The 27,707-nt window shown below is 37.9% G+C and overlaps 1 protein-coding gene across 1 annotated transcript in view; it reads right to left on the reverse strand.

The window, feature by feature from the left end:
- LOC127179647 (doublecortin domain-containing protein 2C) overlaps window positions 1–26,786 on the reverse strand; it is a 36,163-nt gene extending 9,377 nt beyond the window's left edge. Inside the window, exons 1-10 of the mRNA XM_051133313.1 lie at window positions 26,702–26,786; window positions 26,332–26,608; window positions 23,284–23,332; window positions 18,837–18,913; window positions 18,418–18,549; window positions 18,195–18,341; window positions 15,742–15,793; window positions 8,410–8,503; window positions 5,022–5,122; window positions 4,790–4,933 (exon numbers count right to left, since the gene is read on the reverse strand). Of these exons, the coding sequence (XP_050989270.1) occupies window positions 4,790–4,933; window positions 5,022–5,122; window positions 8,410–8,503; window positions 15,742–15,793; window positions 18,195–18,341; window positions 18,418–18,549; window positions 18,837–18,913; window positions 23,284–23,332; window positions 26,332–26,608; window positions 26,702–26,786 (1,158 nt within the window). The remainder of the gene's footprint in view (window positions 1–4,789; window positions 4,934–5,021; window positions 5,123–8,409; window positions 8,504–15,741; window positions 15,794–18,194; window positions 18,342–18,417; window positions 18,550–18,836; window positions 18,914–23,283; window positions 23,333–26,331; window positions 26,609–26,701) is intronic.
- Between the last annotated feature and the right edge of the window lie 921 nt (window positions 26,787–27,707).

Here is a 27,707-nt window from a genome sequence, read left to right on the forward strand (position 1 = left end):
TACTAAAACTAAAAATCTAAAAGCTAATTCAAAATATTAATAAATACCATAGTAGTACAATGCTAAAATAATGGTTTCCATCCATAGAAAAGTAAATATATACTTAAAATTACATAATTATTAATTTCATTACAGGGACAGATATTTTAACAGGTCACCAAACATACTTCAGCAGATTTATCTGAGATTTACTGTAAGTAAATTGTATAAAAATACCAAATCATTGCACTTGTTTTGCTAACAATTACTGTAAACAATCTTGATGTCTTTATGACAGCTTAGCTTTTCTTTTGTCTATGTGCAGGGGTTCAGTGTGTCTTAATGTAAATCAAAAAATGGCATCATTTCTGTTAAGGTGGCTGTTCTGACTAAAACACTATCATATAATTGAATCTGTTCATCAATAAAAAGCGCAACTCTAGTAACAGTAGCAGGCGATATAATTCAAAGGCTTGTCAACGGATGAGGTAATATTTATTTTGAAGCATGACTCATATGTAGTGAATGAAATGTTTTAAGAAGCTTTCAAATATATCATGCTTTTAAAAAGCCTTCTTAAATTACATGCTTTTAAACATCAGAGGGTGCATGAGCACTTTCTCACCAAAGCAGCATTTTTACATTATGATTGCTTACCTCAGGTTCTAGTGCAACAACATACTTGTTATGCTTTGTTCTCATGCGAACACAATACAGCTGCCATTGTAAAATATATCAACTCCATGATGGCAGATTAAAACCGTCACCTCGATATGAAAAGCACAGCAGATTCATAATAACTCATTATCACAAAATATCTACGCCATAATATACACGTTACTGTCAGATTCTTATGAAATAGATCTGTTTGAGGGTCATAATCAAGCCTTACGATGCCGGATAATAAACACGGCTGGACAGGAAAAGAACAGCGTGTCGCGGCTATGTGTGCAATGGGAATACAAGCCTTCAGCGTGCGAATATTTATTGGACATTGTTGAGTGCTGGGGAACATAGTTAATGGTTAACATTACGCAGTCCTTCTGAGCAAGTCCTGCAAGATTAGCACTTACATGTCTTTAGTGCCGCCACTGCGAACGGGTCGTAAAAAGGAGCCCTCATCTGCTCTTGTAAATCAAATCATGTTTTGAGCGGTGATGATGATTCTGCCAATTAGTTGAGGCTGGACTGGTGAGAATTACTACTGACTATTACACATGGTCCATTCCCGAGATCTATAGCCACCCTCGATTTGGCAATCTCCATACAGGACTAAATGTGATAAGAAATGAATTATACTATTGATGAGGTCCTTAACAAGGTAATAACCGCGCTCCCCAGTCAATAATTATTCCGATAAGAATATCTTTATTATGAAAATGCCGACTACAGCAGAAAGTCACAGCACCAAAACAATACCCAGTGGTGTAATTGCCTTTGTCTGAAATTATAGTTTTCATTAAATGGAATGCTGCATGTTATTGATTGTTTAAATAAGACTCGATATCTTCCTGTTTCAAAGCACTGTGAAATTGCATGGCATTGTAATATTCCAAAGCATTGTTGTGTCTGTTCATCAATGTTATGAGATTCACACTATAACGAGTCAAGGACTATTGGCCACAATAACTGCTGTATCTAAATGGACTAATTTTATGGGGTTAGATCACAGACAAAAAAACAAAAAAAACAAATCGCTGCCTTTCTCCTTGTGACCTCATCTACTGTGCAAACAGAATGTAGAGGAAATACGACTCGTGCTGCATTCCATTCAAAGCCATTGTGGGATATTCCTACTAAAGCCATAACCCAGCTAACAGGGAAGGTTCTCAGAACTTTGGCTAATGTTCTAGCAAGATTTTCTCAAATTAATAAACAAACATTCTTCCAGTAACATTAAAAGAACATTAGTTACCTGGTCTTTAATAACATTCTCAAAATCTTGTTAAAGAGATAGTTCACCAAAAATGAAAATTCTGTCATTAATTACTCACCCTCATGTCGTCACCCACACGTAAGATCTTCGTTCATCTTCGGAACACAAAATAAGATATTTTTAATGAAATCTACTGACAGCAATGCAACTGACACATTCGAAACCCAGAAAAGTAGTAAGGACATCATTAAAATAGTCTGTGTGACATCAGTAGTTCAACCTTATTTTTACGAAGCTATGAGAATACTTTTTGTGTGCAAAGAAACAAAAATAACTTTTTTAACAGTGTCTCCTCTTCGTACCAGACTTTGACTCACGGCCACAAGAGTATCACGTCGCACGCATGTGGTGCTGCTGACGCAGGAGTCGGCATTCTGATGTAAAACCTAGACGCGCTGTGCCTTGTTTGCAAGCAGACAACACACGCTGTACATAAAACAGTCTTCGTAAACATGTCTAAAGGTTTCAACAGAGAGGATGACTTGCTTATTCAAACTAGAATATACAGACGATGAACTAAGAGATATGGACGTTCTATGTCAGAACATTGGCTCCTGCATCGACAGCACCACACGTATGTGTGTGCATGGTACTCTTGTGAACGTGTCAACGACTGACATGGAAGAGAAGAAATTCTTGAAAAAAAGAATTTTGTTTTCTTTGTACACAAAAAGTATTCTTGTAGCTTCATAAAATTACGGTTGAACCAATGTTGTCACATGGACTTTTTTGGACCTTGATTATGTCAGTTGCTTTGGCGTCTATGCAGGGTCAAAAACAGGGCTCCACACCTTAACAGGGTTAACTTTAAATTCAAGGACCTTTCAAGGACTTTCCAGGTCCAATACCCTCAAATTCAGGGACTTAATGTGGGGGCACATTTCAAGTGAGAGCAAGGTTACATTGGGTTACCCTGAAGATACATTGTTACAGTTTTCATGAGTCAAACAATTATGCAAAAAAAAAAAAAAAAAAAAAATATATATATATATATTATTTTTTTTTTTTTGCATTTATTTTTGCCCACAAGACAGAGATCTGATAGAAATGAGCGTAACTAATGTAAATCAATCAAGCTTAGTATGCATAGGCCACTAAGTGTTGGCGAAATAACACATTAGCGGACCGGAGGAAATAATATGGATTTTTTTCCAGAAAACTTGCACAAAATAGATGCAAGCACTTTCAAGGACCTGTATATATGTATGTTTATTTTCAAAAACATTCCAGGGCTTTGAAATTTTTTCAGATTCACAAACCTTCAAGGATTTCAAGGACCGGTGGGAACGCTGTATCAAAAATATATTGATTTGCGTTCCAAAGATGAACAAAGGTCTTACAGGTTTGGACTGACGTGAGGGTGAGTTATTAGCGACAGTAAAGTGGGTGAAGTAAACCTTTAATGGCAATGTTAGTAATGTTCTTGGAACTTGTTTGTGTTAGCTGGGAAAGACATTTGTGTTATGCATAAGGAAAAAATGTTTCTGTTTTGCAGGTGTTTATCAAAAAAAATAAATAAATAAACACATTCTTTTGAGATGACCTATATTAAAGGGGTCATCGGATGCAAAATTCATTTTACATGATGTTTGAACATAAATGTGTATTGGCAGTGTGTGTACACAACCACCCTATAATGATAAAATATCCCTATTTAAAAAACTTTTTCTCAAATCACGCCATTCTCAGAATCTTGGCAGAATGATGTAGTTCTGCACAGGCCACTCCCATGATAGTTGATTGACATGACTGTCTTACCTTACACCCGCCCTGAGTGAGCTGTGAACAGTCCACCATTGTTTCGACGCTGGAGTAAGAGTATACAAGAATGTCTCCAAGTGATTAAAGTGTTTTGTTGTTGAATGTAATAATGAACATAGCAGTCATCACTTACTCCCAACATCAGAGTCAATGAAGACGTAGTGGATAACTTTTGTTTTAGAAGGGAATGCGCCTAAACTTGGACCTGGAGGGCCAGTGTCACGAGAGTTTAGCTCCAACCCCAATTAAACAAACCTGAACCAGCTAATCAAGCTCTTACCAAGCATACTAGAAACTTCCTGGCAGGTGTGTTGTGGCAAGTTGGAGCTAAACTGCAGGACACTGGCCCTCCACGACCGAGTTTGGGCACCCCTGCGCAATTCATTCGTGATCCAGTTTTACCTACAGAAGAAGTGAGTATAAGGGGTTTTTTTTATCAATCTTTTGCAATCTTTCCTAATAATGTGCTAGTTAACAAGTTCTGCAGATGAATGCAGATAAAGTAAACAGAATGGCTTGTCACACCACAAAAGAGATGGGCGGGGTGAGCAGAGCTCATTAGCATTTAAAGCAACATGCAACAAAATGGGTTGCTGTGTGCAGAGCTGATTTTAAAAGGGGGAAAAAAGGTTTTTTACACTACCATTAAAAAATTTTAACCAAAGTATGTCTAAAGAATTATATCAAATTGTGGAAAATTGGCATCTGATGACCCCTTTAATGGTTATTTTGTGCGTTTTAAATTCAGTCACCAGATTCAAATCCACAAAAAAGCTCATTTACACATCTGTCTTGGCAGCTGACAGTTTTTGCATCTTAAATAAGTACAAATCAGAAATATTTAATGTTTCAGATGTTCAATTGCTTTTTCCATTAAAAATGAGCTTCATACTTTTGCTTCTTGTTGATCTAATGCCTGGTCCCTACTCTCTCCATGGCTGTTGGGTTGAAGATCTCCTGGCTCCTTCATACTAGAGGTAACATTTACTACATTACGATCTCAGAGAATGGTCAGTGGTCAAAGCACAGTGGTCGGTGTCCTGCAGAGTTGACTGAATATTTAGATTCTATGCTAAGAAGGCATTATTAGGTCTAAGCTAAAGTCTATTTTACCTTATTAGTTCTGGAAGGGGATGACCTTGGTGAAAAAGCTGCATTTGAATGGTTTGTAAAGTTTTTGGCAGGGCTATCACCACCACTTTCTGGTCTGGGGAATTTGTAGGAGTTTTGCTCTTCCTCAATTTCTTTTACTTCCATCTGTGGAAGAAGAAAACATTCAAGTTTTGGAATTCAATAATCTGCATGACTGAAATGTGACAGCATGTATATTGCCTGTCATCTTCACCTGTTCAATGGGAAGATCCACCTTCATATTTTCATCTTCCAGTACTTCAGATGCGACTACTGCCTCCTTTCTTTTGTTGGTGGCTCTGAAGACACTTTTTTCTAGAGAGGGCGATAAATCCTAATTACATGCGAAACATATATTGGATGCATCCATTAGTACACACAATTCTCTTTATTTTCAAAAGCATCCAAAGTTTTACATTTAGAAAAGTTAAAGACTGCATGATCATCCTAAATATTTAATCAAAAGCAACCATTCAGGATTTTACTGTAACTTATAAGATCAACAAATAGAATATGCATGTTTCTCTAGCATTCAGGGCCTACATGATAGAAAACATTTAAAATCAGAGGATTAACAAACAGCAGGATGATGTGGGATCGGTTTAGTCCATTAGTAAAAACCTTGAGATTCCACAGATGAGCTTCATTGCTTGAAGTGAACATAACAAAATGATACTGTAAATAGACAGGCTCTGTTGCAAATCAACTACAAATCAATTAATGTTTGTTACAAAACGCTCAATATCTTCTCTCAAAACACAAGCTATTAACACAGACAAAGAAAAAAAAACCTGTCTGGAGATGAAATGTCTTGTTTCAGCAGACAAGACATGAGGGTTAAAGTGATAAACACTCTTCAGCATTACCCAGAACACTTCACCTCACATCAAATCAAGTCCGTCCGAGCTCAGCACTTCACAAAGCATTTAATGGGCTTTCTTGATCCCGAGATGCAAACTGCATTCGTCGGTGCCTTTGACATTCAAAGGTAAGACAATCTTGGCTAATGATAGGCTGACAGCAGACACACTCCTCCTCCAGTAGGTGATGGGAATGGCTCTCGCAGTCATGGCATGTTTGATTACCCCTCTGCAGCGATTGATGTAGTTAAAAGGAGGTTTCTTGTTTTATTTTATCTCGCTTTCTGCCATTAGGAATGGCATTATGTGGATCTTCTGCCCCAAGGGACATGATCAAGTGTCCAGAGTAGGTATGAGCCTTCATCGAAGGGGCTTTTATAAGCATGGCTGCAGACATACCGTCCGAGGCTAATGCGAGATCTGCATGAGTGAGGGAAACTCAACTCCATCACAAGGACTGCTGGCTCGGCTCTTATGAGCAAAGTGATGGCAGCTCCGGAGCGCCTGCAATTACTCACCAAATGACCTCATGGCATGTAAAAGACACAATGCACTTGCTCAGTCAAAGTCTTGTTCAGTTAATCTAGTGTCATTCACATGTGCCCCTTCAGATTTGTGAGCCAGATGGATTTTGCATAACAACAAAAATATTAATTTCCTTAAAGGGATAGTTCACCCATGTCATTCCAAACCCTAAGACCTTTGTTCATCTTCAAAACACAAATTAAGATATTTTTGATGAAATCCAATCCTTTCTAACTCTGCATAAACAGCAACGCAGCTGAAATGTTCAAGGCCCAGAAAGGTAGTAAGGACCAGTGTTGGGCATGTTACTTTAAAAAAGTAATTAGTTATAGTTCTCACAAATAGTAACTGAGTTAGTAACAAAGTTACATCATCATAAAAGTAACTAATTACCAGGGAAAGTAACTACTGGGTCAGATGTGTCAAATAACTTGGATGCCCCCAATATTAAATATGTTACATGGAACATTGTACACTAATCTACACTATTTTAATGTTGCTGTGGGACAATGTAAGAGACACCTTCCAGGCGCTAAATATCACTACTGGGGTCGCTTCCATCCACCAAAGGGTCTACTTTTTTATTTGTGTATAGTCATAACAACAACAAAATAATGTACTTTTGTAAAATAAAAAAATACATAAACTCTGCCGTCTCGGTCTCCGTCACCTCTCTTCAAAGACACATAAATAAAACAACCTGAATCACAGTGAATACATACTTTACAGACATGATAAGCTTGAAACGTCTACTTTTAAATGAAATAGGTCACGTCGAAAACAAATATTCTTTGATAAAGTAATCTATATGATACCAATGCAAGTCTTTTCCTGTCTAAACTCATTATCTCTAATGTAATCATGCCCATGAGCAGCTCCGCTTTTCAAAGGTTAAAAATTTACATGAGCCACGTAGACATATAGGTAACCTCCGTAAACAAACGTGAACACAAGAAGAACACAATGTGCTGCGATGAGCAGCTTTGCAAGTCCTATGGCTGAGAGAGAGCCTACTGGGAAAACCACTTCAGTGAGCTCAATTATGTTAATGCCACATTTTACTGTCAGTAACGGTAACGGCGTTGTAACGGGGGAAACATATTTTTTTGATTACTCATTACTGAAAAAAATATTGCTGTTAGTAACGCCGTTATTCCCATCACTGGTGAGGGCATCGTTAAAACAGTCCCTGTGACATCTGTGGTTCAACGATAATGTTATGAACATACAAGAAAACAAAGAATACAAAAATAACGACTTTATTCAACAATTTCCTCTCACACGTGTCAGTCTTCGACGTTGCATTGCTGTCTATGCAGGGTCAAAAAGCTCTTGGATTTCATCAAAAATATTTTCATTTGTGTTTTGAAGATGAACAAAGGTCTTACGGGGTGAGTAATTAATGACAGAATTTTCATACTTGCATGAACTATCCCTTTAAAAAATGTTATAGTAACAACCTTGACACCCCTCCTCAAAAACACTGGTGTATAATGACTATGTATAACATATTATGCAGTATAGGTGACGAAAAATGATAGTTATAAATCTCTATATGTAACAGAGTGAGAGAGACTCTGTGAATGAAAGCCAAAGAACAGAAACCAATATAGAGAACCAATAGAGAAAAATCAGAGAGAATGAGAGAGGGAGATTTCTCATGAATAACTTATGAACATTTTGATTACCTATCAGAAAAAATGGAAACATTTTGTTTTCCCTGGCATAGCTAACAAGGCACTTGCATACATTTTAAACAAAACGGCCTGATTGAATTTATCTATGATTTAAAGCCCTCCGCAGCATTTGAATCCATGCTGAGCTTTAATATTCCTCTCACAGGACGGCATTCTATCCAAGAACGAGAGCGTATTTCCCTAATGTAGGTGGGCTTTAGAGAACAGCCTGTCAATTCAAAGCAATTTGTGGCGCGCGCACGCCCGCGCTCGCTCGCTGTATCGCGCCTCACACATGCAAGAGTACAAGATCCTGCTTTTTTGGCACTCTCTCTCACTCCCTTAATCATAAATGCATCACAATCACACAGCAGAGATGGCATAAGAGAAAGACGGAGGAGAAAATAAGACTTCTACAAAAACAACAGCCACAGCGCCTATCAGCAATTATGTAAAACGCCTGTATCTGCCGAAGGAAGAGGCGGGAAACGGAACTCCTGGGAGACAGAAGGAAAATCGTATCACAACTTGCCATACTCACCCGCCGTAGCGAAGAGATCTGGGATTTTTAAACCCTGGCCGGGCTGTTTAGCATAAAAAACGGAGCCGGCGCTGTCCACTCCTGGTTTTGCGAACTACAAGAGTTAAAAAAAGCAATCTTCAAATAAAGACCATACATGGCTTTGATTCGATCTGATGCTTAAAGTGTGTCTACAATCCTTTGATAACAAGAAACAACTGTGTTTCGAGCACAGCCCGTTCTTCCTCTTTTACTCTCTCTTTTTCACATTTTCCATTGACCTCAATTTTTCATGAGCTGATATGCTTTGTGGCTCCCCAGCGACCGGCACGGTATTGAATTCATCTGGTTCCAATACATCCCATGCACAACCTATCAATCACCAGAGAGCACAGCAAACTAATCATTTATTGATGAAACAGGGCAGCCATGAATTTCTAACTGCAATAGTCTTATTTATCAAGCCAGATCAAACAATGAGGATCCAAACAAGCTTTAAAAAAGAGACTTGGAGGGAATAACTTATTCTCCAGCAGACAGCAGACAGTTATTGATGATGAAAAAAGAAGACTGGGGCACTGGAGACACAAAGAGAGACGGAGCAGTGGGAAGAGGAGTTTAGAGTGATGCTTTGACAGCAGGATGCATGTCTGAATTAATACTCCCACAAAAGGTAATTTTCTTCCAGCAGTCAGTGCATAGCCGATCTACCGTTGGGAGCAAGGTGAGCCATTTCTGGCGCAGTGAGGGAAAGAGAAGGCTTAATACATTTTTCTCCTGCTCTTGCCACTGTTAGTTGGCTCCATAGAGAGGCAGCTTGGGGGTACTTCACTGATCTCCGTCTTCCACTGGTACACACTTCGGGCAATGGTGTTTGCAAGCCCACTAACATGGGGCCTGGGGAATAGCTGAATATTTGTTCTACTCGCTTGCTTTTTTAAAGCAAACTCTGCCTGACGTGTCTCTGAATTTGAACAGACGTTGGTGGGCCAAGGAGAAATAAAACAACAGAACTGACAAAAGTTTGACTGGAATATTCAATTCAGTTAGGCTAAATTCATTCAGAATTCAGAGTCTTGAGTCCTTAGTTTGTCCTGAACAGTTAAACTGCCTGCTGTTCTTAAGAAAAATCTTTCAGGTCCCATAAATTCTTTGGTTTTCCAGCATTTTTGTGTATTTTCCAAAAATTGTGTTCCCTTTCCAACGATAACTGTATGATTTTGAGATCCATCTTTTCACACTAAGGACAACTGAGGGACTCATATGCAACTATTACAGAAGGTTCAAACACTCACTGATGCCCCAGATGGGAAAGAGCCGGGGGATAAAAACTTTTGAACAGAACGGAGATGTGTACATTTTTATTTTTATTGTTCCTAAATATCATATTTTTCATTTAGTACTGCCCTTCAGTGTGTACAGAATATACTTACATATTTCCCAGAAGACAAAATAAGTTAAATTTACCCTGATATTCAAATTCAAATAGTTTTCACCCACCCGGCTCCTAATGCATGGTTTTTCTCTCTGGAGCATCAGTGAGCATTTGAACCTTCTGTAATAGTTGCATATGAGTCCCTCAGTTGTCCTCAGTGTAAAAAGATGGATCTTGAAATCATACAGTCATTGTTGGAAAGGGTTCAAATATACAAAAATGCTGGAAAACCAAAGAATTTGTGGGACCTGAAGGACTTTTCTGAAGAACAGTGGACAGTTTAACTGTTCAGGACAAACAAGGAACTCATGAACTATCACTAAACAAACAAACAAACAAAAAAAAAAAAAAAAAAAACACACACACACACAGCTGTAAATCAGTCAGGTAACAGACATCTTTTATGTGAAATATCTTATTCAGGTCAGTACTAAATAAACAATAACATGCATTTTGTATGATCCTTCTTATTTTGGAAAAATAATTAATATATAAACTTTTGACCTCAACCGTAAATGAAACTTTTAGGATGAAAGTGCTGAATTCATATGAGACCAAGTGAGTTTTTAAATAGTTTAAGATCACTTTTAATTTAGTCCCAGCTTCAGAAAGCCTCCCCGTGAACCACAGTCCATTCACTGACCATTTGATTCATGTTGCACAAAACTGGCAACACTGCTTGAAAACTGGCAGCTTCAATCTGACTGGGCTGGCTATTCAATTTCACTATTCCGTTGAGGTTCACAAGTCTGCCTGTAAACAAATGCATGTTTAAAAGATGCTGGGTTAATACAATGAGTGTTTCCGTGGAAGAACTAATCACTGGATGTGATGCCAGGTTAATGCCATCCAATCACTGAAAAACATTCAGTTTTCCTACACCTATCAGTTAGTGTGTTATCTAGGTATCTACTTCAGATAAAACCACCTTTAAATGGCACATAAAAACAAAATAAACTGTGGTTGGTCACTTTTTATGTCAGTCTGACGATTCTGTTCCCATCTAAGTGGGTGATTCTTGATTGGAATAATGCTGCCTTCACGTGCTAAAATTTTCCTGCTTTCCACTTCTCAAGTTGTAATTACAAGTTTGACGGGTTCAAGTGTTTCGTTGTCAGAAAGAATAGGAATTATGGAGGACACCAAGTTCATTCTTGCCTATTTCTTGGGGAAATCTTATTAAAGCCAAAATGGAAAGTCAATATCACATGGATATTGAATTAAATGTAGAGTCCCATTCAGTGACAACCATATAAACATTAACCACAGTAGTGTATACATTCAGTGCACCATCTAGTGCATTTGCACTGTGGAAAATACAAACAATATGCATCAAATGGTTATATACATAATATGTATAATATGTTCTCTCCTCCACTCGTCGAAATCAGAAACTCAGTTATTAAATACAATGTTTACGTTTTTCTATTAAAGGATTACTTCACTTCCAGAATAAAAATATCCTTATAATTTACTCACCCCATGTCATGCAAGATGTTCATGTCTTTTTTTCTTCCGCTGAAGGGAAATTGGAGGAAAACATTCCAGGATTTTTCTCCATATAGTGGACTTCAATGGGGATCAACGGGTTGAAGGTCTAAATTGCAGGTTCAAAAGGCTCTACACAATCCCAGCCAAGGAATAAAGGTCTTATCTAGTGAAACGATCAACCTTTTCTTTAAAAAAAAAATGTAATCTATATACTTAAAAACCACAAATGCTCGTCTTGCACTAGATCGACTTCACGCATTACGTAGTCACGTCAGAAAGGTGGAAGTACCAACCCAGTGTTTACAAAGCGAATGTGCAAAGAAAGTCAAACGGCCTTTACAAAAATGGGTAAAATAATGATTTCAGATGATTTTGAAGTTGGAGGAGAAAATAAGATGGAGTTATTCGCCCTAACCTACCTTTTTGAACCAAAATACACAGACGAAGAACTTACTGCACGTGACATTTCCAGTGTGATTACGTAATGCGTGAAGTTGAGCTAGTGTAAGATTAGTATTTGTGGTTAAAAAGTATACATATATTTTTTTTTTCTTTTAAGAAAATCACTGATCGTTTCACTAGATAATACACTTATTCCTCAGCTGGGACTGTGTATAGACCTTTGAAGCTGCACTGAAAGTTTGGACCTTCAACCCGCTGATCCCCACTGAAGTCCACTATAGTCCAAAAATCCTGGAATGTTTTTTTTTTTTTTTCTTTCAAAAACCTTAATTTCTTTTCGAATGAAGAGAGAAAGACATTAACGTTTTGGAAGACATAAATTATCAGGACATTTTTAATCCTGGAAGTGAACTAATCTTTTAAGATGTGTTTTCATCAAGTGAATCACAAATGGATGACACTAAATACAGGTGTATATGGTTTCTAAAATGTCCAGCTGTAAATACGACTTGAGAGTAAGTCCAATTTTCTACTATTTCCGCAATATAAGCCACAATGTAAACCATTATGAACGCTAACAGTCAAAAGTCTGGCTATGTGAGACTAGTTTTCATTTAACCAAGACATTTAGAGGTGAAATGTCTGAGTTCTGTTCATAAGATCGAACTTACATGTAGAAAAGGCCTATATTGTACATTTGAGAAGCCAAAAAAGACATTTTCCACTAAACTAAGGACCATCATTACTCCCAGAGTTATTCTGTTTTGGTGAGTAATTTTAGGAAAACATCAAAAAGAGGTGTAAACACCATTTAAAGCATTTGCATGTACAGTATAAAAATCAGCTGATACACATCTAAATACCAGATCTACACTGGTCGTCAGAACAGGTTGTGGCGTCCTTTACACTAACTCAAGCATGGCAGAACAGCGAAAGCCGGGGGATGGTAGCTTCAATCCAGAGCGATGTGATAATGACTCTGAAGCCAGGCGTGGAAGACCCCCTGCTGTATTAGTGAACCACTCCCCCTGCCTACGCAGGACAGGCCTGACAGAGAGCAGCTGGATGGGTGTCTCTACCAATCCCCTAGAGAAACAAATGCTTCTCCACAACAGGAAGCCACTGCGGGGACGGCAGCAGGTCTGACATGAGCAAGTCACCGGAGATATGAGGGGACAGCTTCACCCTGCAGTGGCACGGAGAAGGTCTGAACAGCTTTACTGCTTCTGCATGTCACAGTCATGGATGTGTGGCCTCTAGTACAAGGGGGTGTGATCGTCTCTGTCGCTGCTGCACTTTTCCACCCGTGTCAACTTTGCTGACACCTCGCTCAACATCTGTTAGGCCAGTAGGAGAATAAACACCAAATGCTGTGCTACTGCTTTCATCTGCCGGTGCAGTGCCAGCTCTGTCACATGAAAAAAAAAAAAAAAAAAAAAAAAAAAAGCCTGTGTGGAAAAAAAATGCTGAGATTTCTAATAACACACAGGCCCCTTCATGCAGTTTACGTGACAATAAAATATAGGTTTAAGTACACTGTATTGATTTTTAGGGAAAGATGAGAAAAATTCTTCTGTAATTCAATTTCATTATCAAAATGTTTACACTGGAATGACATCATTGGATAACATAAGCGGCAGGCCAGAGAAAAGAAAGGTGTTTTGGTGGAGGCCATAGCTGAGTCTTTGTCTCCCTCATGTGGTAAATATGAGATCTGAAGAAATAATGTTATGAAGGAGAAATACAATGCTATGGATTAAAAGCATACAGAACATGCAATGTAATTATGGAATTTCTTTTCATATTTTATATTCATTATCTTTTCAAATAATATATTCAATATTCATTTTTAATGTAATAATTATATCATTAATCATATACACTATTGTTCACAGGTTTGAGGTAAGATTTTAATGTTTTGAGAGAAGTCTTCTATGTTCATTAAGGCTAGATTTATTTGATTGACCACAAATAGTTTAAAAAAAAACAGTTGCACAAGCCACAATACATTTTTCCCAGAATTCTTTCGTGAATAGAAGAAAGAAAAACATATTTGAAAGAGATATATTTTTATATAATGCAGAAGTGTTTGTTGTTAATGTTGTTAACTTAATCCTTGCAGAATAAAAATATTAACGTCTTTAAAAACAAAACATTCTCCAAACCTTTGATCAGTAGTGTAATTAAATTTAGCATAATATAATTATTTAAAAACGACTATCACTATCTGTAATTTATTAAATATTTTTAATTTTAATCATTATTACTAAAATACATAATAATAGTAATATTATATTTATCAGTTATATATATATATATATATATATATACACACACACACACACACACACACTTTCATTGTTCATTTCAAACACGTAAAACATAAGCCTTTACATCTAAATCAGCCCAAACTTATGGACTGTAGTGTAATTAAATTAATCATAATATAATTAAAAAACAAAGGTATTACTATTTAGAATTTCTTTAATATTTTCTTTAATATTCACGTAAACATAAGCCTTTACATCTAAATCAGCCCAAACTTATGAACAATAGTGTAATTAAATTAAGCATAATATAATTATAGAAAACAACTGTATTTATAATTTATTATATTTAAATAATAATAATAATAATTAAATGTATACATGGTTATATATATATATATATATATATATATATAAACACACTTCTCTAAATTATTATTTATAAATTATATTTGGTAATATTCTTCTATAAATTTTTATACATATAAATTTATATGAACATATATAAAATTTATGTCAAGCACATTAACATAAGCCTTTAAATCTAAATCAACCAAGATTTAGACTGAGACTAAGAGAAACAATCAAATTTAATAACATTTGTCAAAACATTTTTCTGTTAGTGCAAAGCTTTGAATTACTATTACAGATTCTCTGCAGGGAAAACAAATATGTGACTGTTTGTTCTCTCTCTACAAATACAGATTACAGGTGAATGTAAACAGATTATGGAACTGCACCTTGGAATTTAATGACACTTTGATGAGACTTTGATTGCTATTCCATCTTCATTGTATCAAAGATAATTGGCCACTTTCTTCAAATTATTTCCTCTACTCAATAAAGCTGATGAAGCATGAGAAATCAATTAGAGAACAACACACATGGAGCAACCACAAGAGCTTTCCCTTCTAACATCAACGGGCGAGAGGTTTGCCGCCATTTTTCTTATTCACAATAACCAGATGTCTCAAACTTCACTTTGGAGAGCTCTGGGTCCCAGTCCACTGAGTGTGTATTTTTTCCCCATCACTTATTTGCCAGGTCTAGCTCTTATTGTAGTCTGGACCATCCCAAAGCATCAAGTGAACAAGCACGATATCACAAAACAATTTATCCTCATTCTGCAGGTACAGGGGAGGGTTTCAGCGCCTTCCCCCGGTGAGGGATTTCGGCTCTCACTTGATCAAGTAACACAAACTCTGAGCGTTGGGACAGTTTGAAAAAGGAGAGGTGAGAAGAACTCAATACCTCCTACAGACAGTGATTGATGAGGGGAATGTACTCACTCCCAACTCGCACTGCCACATATCAGCCTGATTGGAGACATTGAGATCCTGTGACGGTAACATTTTTCTCAACTATCTGATCTTCAACACTAATGAACAGTAGCCAATTTATATCTGGCCCAAATTGAAATTTTCTCGCTAACTGGTTTCAGTCTGAGGGGTGAGGGGAAAGGGATGGGTGCTGATCAAGATCAGTGTTTTGTATACTAGTTTAGGACATTAGTTCTGCTCTATGTTTAATCTCCATATTACGGTTCAAGAACAGAGCAAATAAGACTAATATGGCATTCCACATTCCCAAAACAGGCTCATTTGCTCATCCCTGTCTTCTGAAGAATTAGTCTATTAGTTTTTGACTATGCGAAATCAACACCAGCATTTTCATTAAATATTTACTTAATATAATCACACCAATGCCATCTATAATATGAATATTTTATCTATTAAAACATTATTTCATTATCCTTACCAAAGTTTTGTCCTGTTTTTCTTTTAGTACTGGAAGAATGCCATTGTTGATCCTAAAAAAGGGGGAAGATAAAAAATAATAATTTAACAAAGAAAGAAAAGAGAAAAAACTGTTACTTTTATGTCTGTTATCACAAAAGTCTGTTATCATGTACTCTGGTTGTTCCAAACCTCTCGGCTTTCTTTGTTCTGTGAAAAGCTTATTTACTTATTAAACTTATAAAACTTAAAACTTATTAAACATATTTTATATATATATATATTTTCTTATATTATATTATTAGCTCTAGCATTTTTTTTCAGTCGTTCCAGAACTTCTATATTATATATTTATATATTTATTTTAAAAGATTTTTGTTTGGTTATTTTCTATTTAATATACCCTACTAATCAAAAGTTTAGAGTCAGTAAGATTTTTATTTAATTATTTATATTTTTTTAAAGGACATATATAGTTTTATTCAGCAAACAACAGGAAATATGTACAGATGTATCTATAATATTACATTATAGATTTCCATTTCAAATGCTGTTCTAACTTCCTATTGATCAAAGAATCCAGAAAAATGTATCACAGTTTAGACAAAAAAAAATATTAAGGAGCATAACTGTTTTCAGCATTGATAATAATAAGATTATTGTTTCTTTTAGCAGCAAATCACCATATTAGAATGATTTCTCAGGGATCAAGTGATACTGAAGACTGGAGTAATGGCTGCTGAAAATTCAGCTTTGCCATCACAGGAAAAAAATGCATTTTAAAATATATTAAACTATATTTACAATATTTTAAAATATATTACTATAAAATATTTTAAATTATAATTATATTTAATATTACTGTTTCTTGTGTATGTTTGACTTCTTTCAAAAACATTAAACCTTTTGATCAGTGGTGTAATTTGTTCAAATTTCTGTATACTTGCATAGAATCAATCATGAATCATGAGTCAATCACGACTTCAAACGAGGACTATTTCCATACAGCGGTAAATGACAAAAATCGTATATGACGATGAGTAATATTATTTTACGGCAAGAATATATATCACAATATATACAACACACAAACTAGTAAAGTAAACACTCAGCGATTAAATAAGAAACTAATTACAAGTAATAGGACAAAAAAAACTACAGTAGAACAAATGAATAATAAATTGTACATTATACATTGTATAAAATGATCAAATGTATTAAAAAACTGCATATTCTTCACTTTGTAAATTAACATTTCTTCTTATTTAAGTTACAAAAGTGGTTTAGTCAAGACCAGTGCGAGATTTTCTCTCTTTTGTTGTTTTGTTAACATGAATGACGGACAGCAGGAATATTAGACTGCTGTCATTTTAAGAGCTGCCCAGATCCAATACTGTTACACATACATTTTCTTTCTCAGCTGTTTGCTTTCTTTTAAAGGAGAAGTCCACTTCCAAAACAAAGATTCAGATATAATATACTCACCCCCTTGTCATCCAAGATGTTCATGTCTTTCTTTCTTCAGTCGTAAAGAAATTGTTTTTTGAGGAAAACATTTCAGCATTTTTCTCTATATAATGGACCGATATGGTGCCCCGATTCTGAACTTCCAAAAAGCAGTTTAAACGCGGCTTCAAACGATCCCAAATGCGGTTGTAAACGATCCCAGCCAAAAAAGAAGGGTCTTATCTAGCGTAACGATCGGTTATTTTCATAAAAATAATACAATTTATATACTTTTTAAGGTCAAACGCTCATCTTCTCTGCCTGGACTGTTTTTTTCCAGCTCATGACAGTTAGGGTATGTCGAAAAACTCCCATCTCATGTTCTCCCTCAACTTCAAAATCACCCTATATCGCTGTTTTACAATTTTGTTAAGGGTGTTTGATTGTCTTTGCATGTTCACTTTGCAAAGACTGGGTCGGAACTTCTGCAATGATGTAGGATGATTTTGAAATGATTTTTGAAGTTGAGGGAGAAAATACGACATTGAGGGAGAAAGTTTTTCGACATACCCTAACTGTCTTCAACCAGAATACACAGAGTTCAGCAAAAATGCTGTAATGTTTTCCTCAAAAAACATAATTATACAAGGATTTTGACAAATACAAGTGTGTATGTTTAACCTTTCAAGGCCTAAAAACAGCAAGAATAACTCTAAATAATGCTCTCTGCATGTAAACAATAATTTTTCGTGACCACGCAGCACAGCAAGTCACAAGAGCGTGTAACCACAATAGAAGCGATAGTCCAAAATCTCTACAGGTTGACAAATTTCTACGTTAATTATCACCCACCACTATTTCTATAATGCTTTTCTGTCCTTACTTGGAACCAAGAAAGTCATACAGGTTTTGAATGGCAAAAGATGAGTTAATGATTTTTAGTTTTACTACAAGAAAGTTAAACAAAAGGGCATTATACATTTGTTAATTACTGTCACTGAAATTATCATGTATTCTAATCTTTCTTACACATCATTGATGTTGTGTATCACTCCTTTGCTTGGAGCCAGATGATACGGCAAAGAGCGGAACCTCTCTGTCCCCACAGCAACATAATAGTGGTTGTTCTGTAGTTCATACGATCCACGTAAAGGCCTCCCATTCAGCATGTACAATCTGAAACAAGTGAGATCACTCATCATTATTTATATGTACATTTTACACACATACATTTTATAGATGAGGCTCATACCTGTGCACAGCTCCAGTGCGAAGATGAACTCTATCAGTCACCATGGCCAATACGTTTTCCCAGCTAGCAAGCGTGTGTTTTGGAATCAGCACCCGTGCTGGAGGAACCAAGATATCTCCATTGGTAAAAACACTACAAGACATAATCAAATTTGGCACTTAGGACCTCAATCCACACATTTGTGCTTCCAAATATGTTTTGTTATCAAAAAATGATAAGAAAAGATGATATCCACTAATAATTAACAACATGAGGAAATTAGATGCCAGTAGAGATAAATAATTAAATAAAGCAAAGAACACTGGTCTGATTTTATACCATTAGACAGCATTACAGTTTTAAAGAATTAGACTTTGCCGTAGCCTGAGGCTTTGCCACTGAAGACTTCCAATAGGGACACATTAAAAAGCAGGGCTCACTTGATGATGCACGACTCATTACTGATTCTCTTCCATCGAGCTGGGACAATTATTCTGCTGTGAACTACAGGTTGGATCTGCAGTGGAGACAAATGAACAGGACCCTGCTGAGCATCACCGACAATAACTGTTCCGCTGCTCATTTAGGGCACTTACACATCTGGTTTTCTTCAATCAGCCGTCTTAAATGCTATGTTGGTTGTTGTTCAGATGGAAACAAGGAGCTAAAAGGGAGACAGACAGTGACATATATGGCCATAACCTCAAGCAAAGTCACTCTAAATGGGCATTTTTATGATTATTGCTCTATTATGGTCCATTGCATGTTGGTCTCTGAGGAAGGTTGTAAAAACTATCAGCTTAATAAGTCACTTCAAATAGTCCAAATCTTTTGACTCCTGATTTGAATCTTATGCAAAACAGATCATGTAGATTCTCGTTGCTTCATAACATTACGGTTGAACCACTGATGTCACAGTGATGCCTTGAACATGGTACTTGTGTTGCTGTCTATGCAGAGTCAGCTCTTGAATTTAATCAAAAATATCTTAATTTGTATTCCAAAGACGAACGAATGTCTTTTACGGGTTTGGAACGACATGAGCGTGAGAACTAATGACAGAATTTTTGGGTGAACCATCCCTATCCCTAATAGTATTATGGTATTTTGGTGCTTATATTATGCTACTGTTGACTATAGTTCACAATCCTGCTGAGTTGAGCTCCAACTTTAATGAAAAACACCTGAAACAGCTAATCAAGGTTTTGGGGTTTGCATGAAAATTACAGACAGGTGTGTGAGCAGAAAAGGAACTGAACTCTGCAGGAAAACAGAAAACAGAGCAGGGCTGAGCACCTTAGTGCTAAACTATGGAAAAATATATATATTTTTGTAATTATTCAACAGCTGATCATAAACAGTTAAACAGCTGTATTTATAATATTTTAAAACATGATATAAATGGTCACTGCATTTGGACCAACAAGGTATACAAGTGAAAAGAACAATATGACTGGGCCCAAAAGCTTAGACAGCTGATTTACTGCCTCGCTGTCTTATTACTTTGCAGGCAGCTTTTCTGCATGAAGGTTTTGTACCTGATGAAACTGATTTCAGACAGGCTTCTGAGAAAGCATAAAGGTTTAATGGTCTACAACAGGGGTCACCAGATCCGGTCCTGGAGGGCCGGTGTCCCTGCAGAGTTTAGCTCCAACCCAAATCAAACACACCTGAACCCGCTAATCAAGATCTTACTAGGTATACTTGAAACTTCCAGGCAGGTGTGTTGAGGAAAGTTGGAGGTAAACTCTGCAGGACACCGGCCCACCAGGAACAAGTTTGATGACCCCTGGTCTACAACATGGTTCCTCATATCCAGTACTGGAGGGCTGCTGGTCTGAAGAGTTTAGCTCCAATTTTGATCTTGATCAATCTATGATTAGCTTGCTCAGGTGGGTTTGATCAAAGTTAAAGCTAAACTCTGCAGGAGTTTAGAGTTGGCAGAGATTTGAGGAACCCTGGTCAACAACAAAACAGAGAGAGCTTTGGTAATAGCTAAGCAAATTACTTTCATTGACATGTACCTTTACTGGTGGAATAACCTGCCCACCTCAATTAAGAAACAGCTAAAGACACATCTCTTTTATCTACACTTGACCCTCTAACACTAGCACTCTCTGTTATATTTCTATTCTATCTATTGTTAATTTATTAAAAAAAAAAAAAACCTTGACCCTCTAACACTAGCACTCTCTGTTATATTTCTATTCTATCTATTGTTAATTTATTTAAAAAAAAAAAAAACCTTAACCCTCTAACACTAGCACTCTCTATATTTCTATTCTATCTACTGTTTATTTATTTAAAAAAAAACACTGAACCTCTAACCCTAGCACTCTCTATTCTATTTCTATTCTATCTACTTATTTTCTATTTATTAAAAAACTTGACTCTCTAACACTATCACTCTCTATTCTATTTCTATTCTATCTACTTATTTTCTTATTAATTAAAAAACCCTTGACCCTCTAACACTAGCACTCTCTATTCTATTTCTATTCTATCTACTTATTTTCTATTTATTAAAAAACTTGACCCTCTAACACTAGCACTCTCTATTTTATTTACCATTCTATCTACTGATTTTCTTATTATTAATTAAAAAACCCTTGACCTTCTAACACTAGCACTCTCTATTCTATTTCTATTCTATCTACTGTTTATTTACTTAAAAAAACCCTTGACCCTCTAACACTAGCACTCTCTATTATATTTCTATTCTATCTACTTATTTTCTATTTATTAAAAAACTTGACCCTCTAACACTAGCACTCTCTATTCTATTTCTGTTATATCTACTTTGTTTTTTTTTTTTTTATTATTAAAAAACTTGGCCCAACATCACTAGCACTATCTATTCTATTTCTATTCTATCTGTTTATTTATTTAAAAAAAATTGACTCTCACTAGAATTCTCTATTCTATTTCTATTCTATTCTACTTATTTTCTTTTTATTTATAAAAAAACTTGACCCTCTAACACTAGCACTCTCTATTCTATTTCTGTTATATCTACTTGTTTTTTTTTTTTTTTTTTTTTTTTTTATTAAAAAACTTGGCCCAACATCACTAGCACTATCTATTTCTATTCTATCTGTTTATTTATTTAAAAAAAAAAATGACTCTCACTAGAACTCTCTATTTTATTTCTATTCTATTCTACTTATTTTCTTTTTATTTATAAAAAAACTTGACCTTCTAACACTAGCACTCTCTATTCTATTTCTGTTATATCTACTTTGTTTTTTTTTATTATTATTAAAAAACTTGGCCCAACATCACTAGCACTATCTATTCTATTTCTATTCTATCTGTTTATTTATTTTTAAAAAAATTGACTCTCACTAGAATTCTCTATTCTATTTCTATTCTATTCTACTTATTTTCTTTTTATTTATTAAAAAACTTGACCCTCTAACACTAGCACTCTCTATTCTATTTCTGTTATATCTACTTGTTTTTTTTTTTGTTTTGTTTTTTTTATTAAAAAACTTGGCCCAACATCACTAGCACTATCTATTTCTATTCTATCTGTTTATTTATTTAAAAAAAAAATGACTCTCACTAGAATTCTCTATTCTATTTCTATTCTATTCTACTTATTTTCTTTTTATTTATAAAAAAACTTGACCTTCTAACACTAGCACTCTCTATTATATTTCTGTCTACTTGCTTTCATTTTAGTTATTTAAAAATCCTTGACCTCTCTATTCTATTTCCACTCTATCTGTTTATTAAAAAAAAAACTCTTGATCTTCTAACACTAGCACTCCCTATTCTATATTTTGTTCTAGCTACTTTTTTATTTTATTTATTAAAAAATGAATCTCTAACACTAGCTCTATTCTATTTCTATTCTACTTGTTTTCTTTTTAATTTTTTCTAAAAAATAATAACCTGACCCTCTAACACTAGCTTTCTCACTATTCTGTTTCTATTCTATGTTTTATTTTTATTATTTGTATAAAAAATACAAATAAATACCTTGCTACATGTACTGCGCTAGACTAACTGGGACTTGCCACAACACTTAAATAATGTTGCTCTTTTGTTGGTTTGATTGCTTTTCTTATCTTCATTTGTAAGTCGATTAAAGCTTGTAAGTCGATTAAAGCATTTGCTAAATGATTGAACATAAATGTAAAATGTCTACTAATTTCTCACTAGGCAGCATTTTTCAGCTTTCAGAAGCGGTCTTTTTTTTTTACTTCCAAAAACATGTACATTCACCTAATTGACAAACAAAGATTGTAAGCACTTACTCCTATAGAATGCTCGTAAATGTAGCTCATGGAAAAGGGAAGGAGATTGCCATTATTTCACTGCATAAATTAGAAAATGAAAAGGAATTGTAGGCGAGAGCCTCTAATAAGTACCACAAAGAATTTGAACAGAACATGCTTTGAATGCTGATTAATGACCTTAAATAACTTTATGAGTAGTAAAAAAAAAAAAACTCCTCCATTCAGAGACTGGTTACCTGGTAGTTTGAAATTGAGAGAAATAGCTGACTCAAATGGATATTTTATAGTAAAATCAATACACATGTGCATGTTTTTCAGCAACAAGGGGCATGAAATCAGTCATCCGCTACAGTCCAGGAAAAAATGCACTGATATTCTGCCAGAGAGATTTATCAATAAAGTCAATATCAGAAAAATGTATATGGAACACCACTAATCATACTGCAAACATGTTATGATTTGCCTTGGATATTTGTATCCTCTTTACCTTTCTGATACACATAACTCATACACGGGAAAATGCATATTTCAAATATAAATATCCGTCAGCAAAGCTGTCCACCAGTTCATGTCTTGATAGAATGACAAAATGTTTTATCTTATATCTCTCTAACAAGAATGATGTAGATACTGTGACTCTTACCTGTTCACTTTTCTTTTTTGGAGGTTTCTGTGTTGTTATGTGGCGATAGCTATCAAAGACAAGATATCAAAAGAAAAGATAAAGTACAGTTAATATAACATAAGTATATTATTTTGATGGCTTTGCATTGCAACGTCAAATGTAAAAAATAATAATAATAATAATAAAATGTACACTTCTATTTTGGTACTGTAACAAGGGGAACGGGACGAGAGACGAGCGGATCCATATGCATACTTTTATTGATAATTCCAGACAAAGACATGGAAAAAACGGGATAGGCCAGGCAAGAGAACTAAACACTGGGAAACAACGAAAACACAATCCAATACTCGGCCGTGAGTGACAGGAAGACCGAGGTATTTATACTGTCTCTGATAGGTCACAGGAGTCGACGCAATAGGCGCAATGGGTGATGGGAGTAGTAATCCGGGGTGCACAGCAACAGTCTGTGAGAAGTGACAGGGTGAGAGCGACATCTGGCGGTGAGCGGACCACAGGACACGACCAGATTCGTAACATAGCCCCCCCCCAAAGAGCGGCTTCCAGACGCTCCAAACAAACCATAGTCCAGGGGAGCGGTGGGGCGGGGGTTAGACAGAGCAAGGGCCGGAGGGCCAGGTCCCTGCGGAGGACCCGGTGATTGAGACAGGACCGGCAGAGCAGGAACCTTCCAGGGCGGAGCCGGAGGAGCCCACCAGGGCGGAGCCGGAGGCGGAGCAAGAGGTGGAGCAGCCTTCCGGGCGGAACAGGAATCCGTGTCACGGTCTGGGACCTGGGGAAAGCAGGGACAGAGGAGGCAGACAGAATAGAGGGTGAAGGCGCAGCAGCCCTCCAGGACGGAACGGAAGGCGGAACAGGAGGCGCAGCGGCCCTCCGGGGCGGAACAGGAGGCGCAGCAGCCTTCCGGGGCGGAACAGGAGGCAGAGCAGGAACCTGCGTCATAGACTGGGACCTGGGGAGAACAGTGACAGAGGAGGCAGACAGAATGAGGGGAGAAGCAGAGAGTTTGTAGGGGGGCGCCACCTCCAAGGGAGGATCCACAGCCACGGCTGACACCTCAGGAGGCATTGGCGCGGCTTCTCCAACTGACGGGACCTCTGGAGCAGACTTGGGACCAGACGGGACCTCTGGAGCAGGCTTGAGACCAGACGGGACCTCTGAAGCAGGCTTGTGATCAGACGGGAGCCCTGGCGCAGGCTTGTGATCAGACGGGAGCCCTGGCGCAGGCTTGTGATCAGACGGGAGCTCTGGCGCAGGCTTGTGATCAGACGGGAGCTCTGGCGCAGGCTTGTGATCAGACGAGAGCTCTGGCGCAGCCCTGTGATCAGACGGGAGCCCTGGCGCAGGCTTGTGATCAGGCGTGACCTCAGAGGCTGACTTGAGAACGGGCGTGATCTCTGGAGCTGATTCGGGAACAGGCGTGAGCTTAGGAGTTGGCTTGGGATCAGACGCGGTGTTGGCAGGCGCTGACTGGGTTGACGTGGCGTTGGCAGGCGCTGGCTGGGCTGAAGTGGCGTTAGCAGGCGCTGGCTGGGCTGACGTGGCATTAGCAGGCGCTGGCTGGGCTGACGGGGCGATAGCGGTCATCTTTGCGACAGGCTCTGGCGTGGCGGCCATCTTTGCGACAGGCTCTGGCATGGCGGCCATCTTTGCGACAGGCTCGGGCGTTGCGGCAGCCATCTTGCGTGCAGACTCGGGCGTGGCGGCCGCCATCTTGCGTGCAGACTCGGGCGTGGCGGCAGCCATCTTGCGTGCAGACTCGGGCGTGGCGGCAGCCATCTTGCGTGCAGACTCGGGCGTGGCGGCAGCCATCTTGCGTGCAGACTCGGGCATGGCGGCAGCCATCTTGCGTGCAGACTCGGGCGTGGCGGCAGCCATCTTGCGTGCAGACTCGAGCGTGGCGGCAGCCATCTTGCGTGCAGACTCGAGCGTGGCGGCAGCCATCTTGTGCAGTGGCTCAAGAAAGATGGCTGTAATTTGACTTGACACAGGAACAACAGTTTTGGCTTGATTTGACACAGGAAACACAGTTTTAACTTGACTTGACTTAGAAACTTGACTTAACTCTGGAAACACAGCTCCAACTTGACTTGACTTAGAAACTTGACTTAACTCAGGAAACGCAGCTGCAACTTGACTTGACTTAGAAACTTGACTTAACTCAGGAAACACAGCTGCACCTTCATATGGCTCAGGTATAGCAGCTGTGACGTGACGGGACTCCGTTCTCGCCGCCATTTTGCGAATGAGCTCCACGTTCGCCGCCATTTCGAGAAGCCGTTCCAACGCGGCCACCCCTGCTTGAGCGTGCTCCAGCAGGGCCGCCGTGTCGTGAGCAGGCCAGGCGGCCGGCGTGTTCGTGGCGTCGCGCTCCGGCGCGGCCGCCATTTTGCGAGCCGGCTCCACAGTAGCCGCCATTATATGAGCGCGCTCCGACGACGCGCCCGCCACTCCGCGAGCGGGTTGCGCGACCGGCATCACTGGGGTATCGCGTTCCTCATTAGCGACACCCACCGTGAAAGACGAGCCCACAGTCAAATAAGTATACTCCATACCAGGATGATGTCCGTGGAAAAAGTTGCTGGATCCTTGTGTGGCCGAGTATTCTGTAACGAGGGGAACGGGACGAGAGACGAGCGGATCCATATGCATACTTTTATTGATAATTCCAGACAAAGACATGGAAAAAACGGGATAGGCCAGGCAAGAGAACTAAACACTGGGAAACAACGAAAACACAATCCAATACTCGGCCGTGAGTGACAGGAAGACCGAGGTATTTATACTGTCTCTGATAGGTCACAGGAGTCGACGCAATAGGCGCAATGGGTGATGGGAGTAGTAATCCGGGGTGCACAGCAACAGTCTGTGAGAAGTGACAGGGTGAGAGCGACATCTGGCGGTGAGCGGACCACAGGACACGACCAGATTCGTAACAGGTACACTGTTATTAAAGGTTATTCAACACAATACCACAGCAATTAAGCTTACTCACTCTCTTGTAAATAACTGCACCATTACTTTCATGTTTATGAATGAACTTACTCCATCTTTTTCAGTCTCTCTGCTCCAGCTGCAACATATATCTCTCCATGCACCAGCTGCTCCAGATTCGCCACCCTGTGACCCTTGTTAGGGGTGTAAATATTTCGCACTGCCCCAAAGTGAGCTGTAATGCCTCGAGTGACAGTGTTCAGAAAGCTGTCAAAAGTGGATGACTGGCGTTGATTGATAACAAACTTTCGGCCGGGGTAAAAAGCATCTCCGTTCCTGAACACAATAACCGTTTTGGTTGGCGGAGGATGCGCGTAAGACCCCCCGACTTGACATTATAAAGTAAAAACAACTCTGCGGTAATCCACGGGGAGGTGCTGACGAACCCAAATTAAATATAGAAAAACGCGATTTTAATAACCACAATGGAAAGTTGTTAGAAGTAGTTTGAACCCTTGTTTTCCGCGTGCTGGAGGCAGCCAGATGTTGTTTGGACGAGTTCCCATAGTAACGGCGTGAAAATGCTAAGAAAATAGCAAGAAATGTAAAAAATACTAGAATCCATCAACTATCTTTGAACAAACAAAATAATAGCACACAAAATCGAAGTAACTGTTTCTTTTTCTAGTGCTCTGGGGTAACTGGATATTTAGCGGCCGCAGTCAGGCATTAACCAATCTTAGACAACCGCCAAACAATAGATTAAATTTTAATTAGTGTATTACTTACTTCTGTCTTCGGAGACAGTATTGTAGGTCAGCTTTTCAAAAATATCAGTTTCATCTATACGTGATTTCTTTCCTGTTTTGTTTTAGGGGTTAATAGTCTATAATAATTAGATAATTTATTTTATTTTATTTTATTTTATTATGAATTCACTAATGCGGCCTTCACGTCCCTGGTGAAAAAAACAGCATATGCTGGTATGTTTTGATGCTGGGATGCTGGTTAGGTAGGTTTTGATGCTTTTTTATGCTGGTCCTTTGCTGGTTCATGCTGGTCCTCGACCAGCAACATGACCAATAAAAAACCAGAAAAGGACCACCTTAAACCAGCATCAAAACCTACCTAACCAGCATTCCAGCATCAAAACATACCTACCAGTTTTTTCACCAGCGGTGGTATCGGAAATTATTTACGATCATTCAGTTTGCATGAAAAAGGAAGCATAAAACTAACAGGCTATGCTGCACTTTTTTATTTATTTATTTATTTATTTATTATAAGAACGTTATACAGTGTAACAACAGTGGCAATGAGAGAGAAGCTTTTTAGTTGATCAATGCTATCTCAGTAAAGAAGAAGTCAGATACTAATAAATGGAATTACACAAAAAAGTGGTCACATGACCCATAGGGATCCATTTTGTTTCCACTTTCAGGACATGTCACATGACTCCATATTTTCTCCAAGGAAAAGTGCATTTT

Source organism: Labeo rohita, chromosome 17 (genome assembly GCF_022985175.1).
Source record: "Labeo rohita strain BAU-BD-2019 chromosome 17, IGBB_LRoh.1.0, whole genome shotgun sequence".
NCBI lineage: Eukaryota > Metazoa > Chordata > Actinopteri > Cypriniformes > Cyprinidae > Labeo > Labeo rohita.